The sequence below is a fragment of the Mesoplodon mirus genome (genome assembly GCF_964341445.2).
Source record: "Mesoplodon mirus genome assembly, chromosome: 17".
Lineage (NCBI taxonomy): Eukaryota > Metazoa > Chordata > Mammalia > Artiodactyla > Ziphiidae > Mesoplodon > Mesoplodon mirus.
Window position 1 is genome coordinate 9494691 of NC_138993.1, and position 9455 is coordinate 9504145.

General features: G+C 41.4%; 1 protein-coding gene across 1 annotated transcript in view; it reads left to right on the plus strand.

The window, feature by feature from the left end:
* Positions 1–7148, plus strand: part of KL (klotho) — a gene marked incomplete at both ends in the record, with an annotated part of 54532 nt that extends 47384 nt beyond the window's left edge. Inside the window, 2 exons of the mRNA XM_082602037.1 lie at positions 5177–6278; positions 6811–7148. Of these exons, the coding sequence (XP_082458163.1) occupies positions 5177–6278; positions 6811–7148 (1440 nt within the window). The remainder of the gene's footprint in view (positions 1–5176; positions 6279–6810) is intronic.
* Between the last annotated feature and the right edge of the window lie 2307 nt (positions 7149–9455).

The following is a 9455-nucleotide window of genomic DNA, read 5'->3' on the forward strand; positions in this document are numbered from 1 at the left end:
AAGTTCTTCAAAATGGTCAACCAATATTTATTGAGCATCTGCTATGTAGTTAGCCCTCAATATTATTTTTAATTTTTCCAACTTTAAAAGAATCTGTTTTCTAGAGTTTGATTGAATACTTTAGCGAGCACTTATTGGATGCTTAGTGTGTACAAAGCCCTGTGTTAATTGTTGGGGGGAGGGGACTCTGTTGAGGGGAGTACACACTAAGATGAGTAAGATATGACCCCGACCCCTGCTTTCAAAGGAGTCTATTAAGGGAAAATGATGGGTCGCAAATAGTTTGACAGTGTGAACAGAGCATGGTGGTAAGTGAGCAGGGTGGGGAGGGAGTGGAGGTGTTGCTGAACAGAGTCCATGTGTGAAAATAGAGACCAAGACGAGACAAAGTTTGGTATCCACAGACAAGCAAAGTGTTTAGCATGTGGGGTGCTTCTAGCCAATTCACTGGTTCTGCTGGGGAGGAAAAATAACTTTTCCTCTACCCTTCTGAGTTCTTAACTGAGACCCCTGTAATAAGAGATAGATTAATATGAGAAGAACAAACAGAAGTTTATTAGTATGTTTACCTCATGTATACATGGGAGATGCTCTGAGAAAAATGAGTAACTCCCCAGGGTGGCTTAGAGTTCAGGCTTAAATACCATTTTAATAGGAAAAGGGGAAAAGTAAATGATTTTTAGGAAAGATGAATGGGCCCTTAAAAGAATAGATGGGAGCTATGATAGTTTGTGACAAAGTTTGCCTGCATGTGATGTTGGCTTTGAATATCCTCTCCTGTGATAAATCTTCCCTGCTTGGTGAAACTCCCACAAAGGGATTTATGACAGTCCTTTTGAGTTCCTTTTGGAGGATCTGTCTCTAAGCAGATAAGAGGAGTTCAGAGAAAGCCTTTCCCTTTGCATTTGCTATTTTTCAAGTACCTGCTGCTCAAAATAATCAATATACTGAAGAGGCATTTTTGGGGTGGCATGCCCTGAACACCTACAGTCATATTTTGGGGTGGCATATTCTGTTACCTTTCAGTTCGAAAGAGGTATTTGGAAGAATGCTTGGATCTGAGGGAAGGCCTTCTAGTTGAAATGGGTCGCTGTTGTTTTGGTAAGTATCAGATTGAAATCTTTGATTTATGGGAGAATAAATCAACACCTGGTGGTGCAGTGGTTAAGACTCCATGCTCCCAATTCAGGGGGCCCAGTTTCGATCCCTGGTCAGGGAACTAGATCCCACATGCATGCCGCAACTAAGAGTTCACCCGCCACAACTATGGAGCCAGTGAGCCACAACTAAGGAGCCCACCTGCCGCAACTAAGATCCCGTGCAACCAAATAAATAAATGATTAAGAAAATTTTTTTTTAATCAACACCATCCTTTTTTTGCTGAGTTGTATTATTCTTACATCTTATTCAGACCTCCAGTTAGTTTTAGGGACAGTCTCGACTTCAGTCCGTTCCTTACATTTAAAAGGCATCCAGTGAGGACACAGGAAGGGGGAAGGGTAAGCTGGGACGAAGTGAGAGAGTGGCATGGACATGTATACACTACCAAACGTAAAATAGCTAGCTAGTGGGAAGCAGCCGCATAGCACAGGGAGATCAGCTAGGTGCTTTGTGACCACCTAGAGGGGTGGGATAGGGAGGGTGAGAGGGAGGGAGACACAAGAGGGAAGAGATATGGGAACATATGTATGTGTATGACTGGTTCACTTTGTTATAAAGCAGAAACTAACACACCATTGCAAAGCAATTATACTCCAGTAAAGATATTTAAAAAAAAAAAAAAGGCATCCAAGGAACGCTGTGTTTGCAAGGATATCTGAGCCCAGTAGCTTGTCTTCCTGGCTCTGGATTTTCCTCCATCTCCCCTTCTCCCTCAGCCCACTGCTCTTTGGAACCTCCCCATCCTAATTTCTCCTGCAGTGGTATCCACAGTGGGGGTTCAAGTAGGATCTGAAGCGGCAGAGGTGGTGCTGGTGATGGAGGAGGGAAGGAGAAAGGAAGGAATGGGGGAAGGCCACTCCCTAGTGCATCCTGGTTGGTCCCTGGTCCTTTTTCGACCTCTTGACCTTCTTCTCAGCCCTGCTTCTTGCTGGGCCCTGGGACCCTAGTCACTGAGGGCTCGTGCTCTGTCCTATCTCTGACAGCCCCCCAGCCAGGGCTGGTAATGCCCAGCTTTGTCTTTGAGAAGAGGAGGCTCTGCCAGCATTTCTGTGCAGGTGGTATGAACTCAGGGAGCAGTGGGGACATTTGTGGGGAGCCTTTTCACTCCTGCTTTGTTCCCATCCAGGGACTGTGTCCGCCTTGGGAACTGGTCAGCGGTGAGAACATTTTAAGAGTACATCTTACTTCTTCCAGAGAGAAGAAGAACTCTGATCAGAGGGGACAAATACGGCAGGCAGCGAAGAGGAAGGGAGATAGGGAGAGAATTCCTTTTTCTGCTCCCTAGAGGCAGTTGTTTAGACTTTGATTTAATGCCAGCCACTCATCAGCCCTGGAGCTTTGCCCTCAGGCTGCACAGCTCAGGGCCCCTGCTACCTTCACCTAGCCGAGCCGCCTGGCCCACTCCCTGCTGACCCAGCCAGACACAGACCCTCTGCGGACCGCAGCTCCTCTAGAAGCTCTCTAGTGGGAAAAGGCTGCAACTGCTCTTTTATTCTTTCTGCTTTTCACCTGGAGCGTTGTACTACTGTGGCGGCTCTCTTCCCAAGCTAACTTCGTAACTGACAAAGTAAAAACAAGTTTTTTGTTAGGGCAGTTCTGATGAGTGTATGGATAAGTTTTAATTTACAAGCAGGTCTCTATACTTTTAATGCATTAGAAGTGAATTTTTATTTTATTTTACTTTATTTTTTTGTCATTCAATCGATATTTATTAAGTACCTACCACTATGCTCAGACCAGGGAATAGTGAGACAAATACACTTAGGTGCCTGCCTCCGTTCCAATACACAGGCTGGTGAGAAAAACAGCAAGACCCGTCATGGTGTTTTTAGGGGGCAATACTTTTTTCTTTCTTAAACATCTTTACTGGAGTATAATTGCTTTACAATGGTGTGTTAGTTTCTGCTTTATAACAAAGTGAATCAGTTATACCTATACACATGTTCCCATATCTCTTCCCTCCTGCATCTCCCTCCCTCCCACCCTCCCTATCCCACCCCTCTAGGTGGTCACAAACCATGGAGCTGATCTCCCTGTGCTATGCGGCTGCTTCCCACTAGCTAGCTATTTTACACTTGGTAGTGTATATATGTCCATGCCACTCTATCACTTCGTCCCAGCTTACCCTTCCCCCTCCCCGTGTCCTCAAGTCCATTCTCTACATATAAGTGAATTTCAAACCATTGAAATTTATCTTTTTACTCCTGGCTAGTATTTCAAACTCCCTGTATGAATGAGGCATGCATTTCACCTGAAAAGCTTTAAAAATAACATCTTATTAACACCACCTGTCTGAAGTCTGATCTTAGGCTTGTTCACATGGATTGTCATTGTCCTTGGGCCCAATTTCCCAGCCAAGAGGTTTGTTTTCCCATAACCACTAATGCTCATAGCTCATAAATACAAAACCTGCTATGTACTGGGGACATACAGCTTTTTTAACATTGGCCACTGTTAGGGAAACATTTCTTCCATAATATACTGAATACATACATTATAACCTTCGGAAAGGTTCAACTTTATTAATTTTTTTATTAAGAAATAAGTCAATACATCAGTGGAGATTATATAGAATTTTGCCTAAACACCCATTTATAAATGTCCTGTATTTTTAAGAAATAGGGTATAAATAGAAATTATACCCTAGTCTCTCATGTTTGTTTTCAGATCGACTGAATAAAAGCTGTTCTGGAACAATTATGGTAGAAAACTTACGAATTTTGTCAACTCAGAGCTCTGTAAAAATAATCCAAATAATTCCTTCAAGCTATGAACACTTTCACTCCCAAAGAGTATGCAAATATTTTCTCTTGCAAAGCTGAGGAAACATGATTTGTGGGTGCATCACAGTGGAAAAATACTTCTGACAGCATTCCCACAGCATTAGAGGAAATGCATGTGTGGGTGATCTACAAGGGACAATTCTCCAGAAAAAGCAATTTCCCTCTGACATGCTGTATTTTATTACTTTCCTTTATAAGCACAGCACTGACCCCTCTAGAGAAACAGAAACTCATTTGCAACAGGCCTGAAAAATGCAAGGAAACCTCTGCTAGAGATTCAAAACCGGAGTTTGACCCCAGCTTTTATATAGAGGGTCAAACCGAGGAACCAATTCTAACAGGATTATTTCTGAGGAGAAAACTGGCTTTGGTGGCGGGTCCTTGGGGTGAACTTTCAGTTTCCATTCCTGCCATGGTTGGCACGTGGAGGAAGGATTTTGTGATTTTGATTTTGCAATTTGTCCACTTTCCTAAATACATGTTTTCATTTTGAAGGCTTGTATATCAGAGATTGAGAACCATTATTGTCATGATCGTCACAGAAAAATGATTTAGAAATATTTTAAAAGCTATGTTAAAATATCCCATTATGGGTGGATGACAGAATTGTTTTCCACATTCTCTTATCACTTTCTACCATCAGTCAGAATGAGTTTGCTAAATTCTGTTATGGACTCTAATGCCAATAAGATGCAACCGTTATGCTTATTTTCTATGTCCTTCACCTAGAGCAAACCTCCATTTAGAACGTGATTTTAAGAAGCAGAATTTAATCTTAAATATCGTGTCCTTTTCTGACTATCACTCAGGTTTTAAGCTTTATCATTCTTTTGTCTAGTTTTTTTTTTTAATTTGAAAGCCTCGTATCATTAGTGATTTCTTACACTAAAAGAAAAACGTCCAAAATACTCTGCTTGCTTAAGGCAGACCAGAGGTGTGTGAGGATTATTAATGTTTGTCATCTGAAGTGACCCCCAAAATTCAGATTTTTTTTAACATTAAAGTAACAGTTCCAGAGTTACAGAGAACTATGGGAAAAACAAATATGCACCCATCAAAGGGGAATATTTTCTTCTCCAAGAACTTCCTATTTATGAAAAAATAGTTTAAAAATTCAGCTAGGAAGGTTTCTGTTTTTACCTATTTTGCTGGCTGGTTTTGTCAAAAGAACTGCGTTGAACGACTTTCCAGGACCATCCAGGTGAGGCTAACGGTTACTCTCCTCCTGCCAGGTGGACACCACTCTGTCTCAGTTTACTGACCCCAACGTTTACCTGTGGGATGTCCACCACAGTAAAAGGCTTATTAAGGTGGACGGGGTTGTGACCAAGAAGAGGAAATCCTATTGCGTTGACTTCGCCGCCATCCGGCCCCAGATCGCCTTACTCCGGGAAATGCATGTGTCGCATTTCCACTTCTCCCTGGACTGGGCGCTGATCCTGCCGCTGGGGAACCAGTCCCAGGTCAACCACACGGTTCTGCGCTACTATCGCTGCGTGGCCAGCGAGCTCGTGCGCGCCAACATCACCCCGGTGGTGGCCCTGTGGCGCCCCGCCGCCCCGCACCAGGGGCTGCCGCCACCCCTGGCCCGGCATGGCGCCTGGGAGAACCCTCACACTGCCCTGGCTTTTGCAGAGTACGCCAGCCTGTGCTTTCAAGATCTCGGCCACCACGTCAAGTTCTGGATCACGATGAGCGAGCCGTCCACACGGAACATGACGTATATCGCGGGGCACCACCTCCTGAAGGCCCACGCGTTGGCCTGGCACGTGTACGATGAGAAGTTTAGGCGCTCTCAGAAGGGTAAAATATCCATCGCCCTGCAGGCGGATTGGATAGAACCGGCCTGCCCTCTGTCGCCAAAAGACCAAGAAGTGGCCGAGCGAGTTTTGCAATTTGACATTGGCTGGCTGGCCGAGCCCATTTTCGGCTCCGGGGATTATCCACGCGTGATGAGGGACTGGCTGAACCAGAGAAACAATTTCCTCCTGCCTTATTTCACTGACGAGGAAAAAAAGCTAATCCGGGGTTCCTTTGACTTTTTGGCTTTAAGCCATTACACCACCATCCTTGTAGACTGGGAAAAAGAAGATCCAGTAAAATATAATGATTACCTGGCAGTGCAAGAAATGACTGACATCACCTGGCTCAACTCCCCAAGTCAGGTGGCCGTGGTGCCCTGGGGGTTACGCAAGGTTCTGAATTGGCTGAAGTCCAAGTACGGAGACCTCCCCATGTATATAATCTCCAACGGCATCGACGATGATCCGCACGCAGCCGAAGACAATCTGAGGGTGTATTACATGAAGAATTACGTAAACGAAGCTCTGAAAGGTAAGGAGTCCCTGAAACTTCAGCAGTCTCTTGAGGGTTAAGTCACCTGAGAGAGAGCCTGATACCTGATAGAAACTCTCAAACATATACACACACTATCACCTGCAGAGAAAGTGCTATCCCTTGACACACTGAAAAAGTCCAAGTGCTAGCTAGTATTTTCCCCAGGGATAAAGGAGTTTGGCTAAAAGAGGAAGATGGAATATCCCTTGCACCTACTCTGGGTGGAATAAACCCTGGACTATCTTGTCCTCCATATAAGATGGCTCCACAGCAGTCTTGACTGCTTCATGTACTTAAAGATTTAACCCAAATGCATCATAGTAGGCTTAATTATGTAAAACCTACTATGTTAAATGTATTTACCTCTTTGTCTTCGGATAAAAGAAGCCTTTTCTGATTAAATCTAATTAAATCTGAAGCTTTATTAAATGGTATTGACATTTTTGCTGATGCGCCAGGGCTATGTAAAAGCAAAGTGTTGTGTGCAAAATATTTTCATAACTTTTCTCCTGTCCTTTTGTTTTTCTAGCCTATATATTGGATGGTATCAATCTTTGTGGATACTTTGCTTATTCATTTAATGATCACACAGCTCCGAAGTTTGGCCTGTATCGTTATGCTGCAAATCAGTTTGAGCCCAAACCATCCATGAAACATTACAGGAAAATTATTGACAACAATGGCTTCCCAGGTCCCAAAACTCTGGGAAGATTTTGTCCAGAAGAATTCACCCTGTGTACAGAGTGCAGCTTTTTTCATACCCGAAAGTCTTTACTGGCTTTCATAGCTTTTCTATTTTTTGCTTTTATTATTTCTCTTTCTCTTATTTTTTACTACTCTAAGAGAGGCAGAAGAAGTTACAAATAGTCTTGATATTTTTCTTATTCATTTATTTTAAATAATTGTACACACACAGCAGCTGTTAACCATTTGTACTTCTCAGTGTTGTGAAACTAGATTTTATATATCTGACTTCTAGAAGACCTTTTTGTGGCATTTGACAGAGCTTTTGAAATGAGCATAAGTGATTGTAAAATATTGGATAATGTGAATAGTGCCTGGATTTGTTCCTTTTGGCAGGGGGATGTTAAAAAAAATACAGACAGAGGCTATCATTTCTGCAGCACATTCTATAACAAAAGCATGAGAAATGGGAACCATTCTGTAACATTTTTACAGAAATTGAATGACAAGATTAAGAATATTTTTTGTCTATGCCCATTGCTATATGCAATGTTTATCTTGAAGTCATATTGCAAGTATTGGAATCAAAAGTTAAGTCCCAAGTAACCATATCTTAACTGCCATGATATGCCTAATGGTCTCTGCTGAACCAAGTTTCCCTTGAAAAAGAAGATGGCAGAATATAGAACAGATGACAAAGGGCCCTAGGCTGGAATGTTCCTTTTAAAGCAGTGTTTCTATCAAATACTGTTATATTAATGATAGGCTTAGCAGAACAAATGATAGAACTCTGTATTTTATGTAAGTATAAAATATATTTTTTTAATATTTCGAGGCACTCTCTAAATCCCAGGTCCTTGAGGACTTTGTGTCCCTGTTGAGGGCCTGCACACGTGGACTTTCACTAAATGTGTGCAGAAAAATATGCATGCATTATGCAATATTAGGCCCTTAAAGAAGCATAAACCAACTGTGAAATGCATTATCCTTCAGTGGCTGGAGGGGGCGGAAAGGAGGAAAAAGTACTTGTTATGAGCAACATTGTGATTAATTTTATTATAAACTCTTTTATTTAGAGCAGACCTTGAAATGAATGAGGTGACCTTTTCTGAGAGAATAAGAACGAAATAATAACTTATTTTATGAGGAGTGACTCCACTTTCTGTTCTTTAGAATATGCCAAAATTTCTTTGAATTGAGTTTTAAAAATTCTTAGTAGGTTCAAAAGCATTTGGTCTAATAACCCTGGAAGATGTGTTTCTGTAATTGCTGAGGTCCATTTTATATTTTTGCTGCTACTTCCGTGGAGCTAGCTTTGAATGAGTTTTGCTTCGAACTTTTATACAGAAACATGCTATGGATTTTTAGAAAGGGCTAATTAGGTCTTATCCTTTAAAGCCCCTTAAGTAAGTCTTGCTGATTTTCAGACAGGGAAGTCTGCTGCACTGGAATTAGGGATTATCCTAATGTTTGTTTTATAGATAAGCCAAAATTATATCAGGCAAGATAAATCAATATCATGTCTGGCATAACTAATCTTGCTGACACAGGGTTCTACTGAATTAAAAAAAAAAACTGTACTGTATCATGTATCATCTTTAGAGGTGGTATGATTTTTTTCCATGAAAGGTAAGCTTTTGGTGGTACTCTTTTAAAAATTGGACTTATTGTTAAAATCGCAAACTAGAGAATAATAGTTTATTTTATGTGTATATTTTTCTGATTATAATAGTAATATATGCTCATTGTAAAAAATTTAAAAACACAGAAACTGGGCCTCCCTGGTGGCGCAGTGGTTGAGAGTCCGCCTGCCGGTGCAGGGGATACGGGTTCGTGCCCCGGTCTGGGAGGATCCCATATGCCGCGGAGCGGCTGGGCCCGTGAGCCATGGCCGCTGGGCCTGCGCGTCCGGAGCCTGTGCTCCGCAACGGGAGAGGCCACAACAGTGAGAGGCCCGCATACCGCAAAAAGAAAAAAAATAAATAAAAACACAGAAACTGTATATAAAGAAAAAATATTACCTGTAATTTTACCACCTTGAGGTAGCCACTGTTAACATAGTGTATGTATTTTATTTTACATAGAGTTAGATTATATAGTAAATAGTTATGTGTGTTTATTAATTTTCATTATGTGCATTTCCTTTGTCAGTCTTCAAAGGCATGATTTTTGATAGCTGTAGAGTAATTCCACTATATGAATTTATCACAACTTATTTAATGATTCCTATTTGTTGGACTAGTTTCTTATTATTAATTATTGTTAAATAATGGATTTTGTTTAAAAATAATTTTCTTGCTACAGCATTTAATTTCCTTGAGCATGGAGAGAAGTAATTCAGTCCCTTGATAAAGAATTGTAATAAATCTGCCTGAAACTTTTTCTTACATCACCAAATAACCAGATAAATTCCTTAATTATTTTTTTCTTTCGGGTTGATTAAACCACCTGGAATATTATCTGAGTGGTGAAGAAAGGGATCTGAAAGCA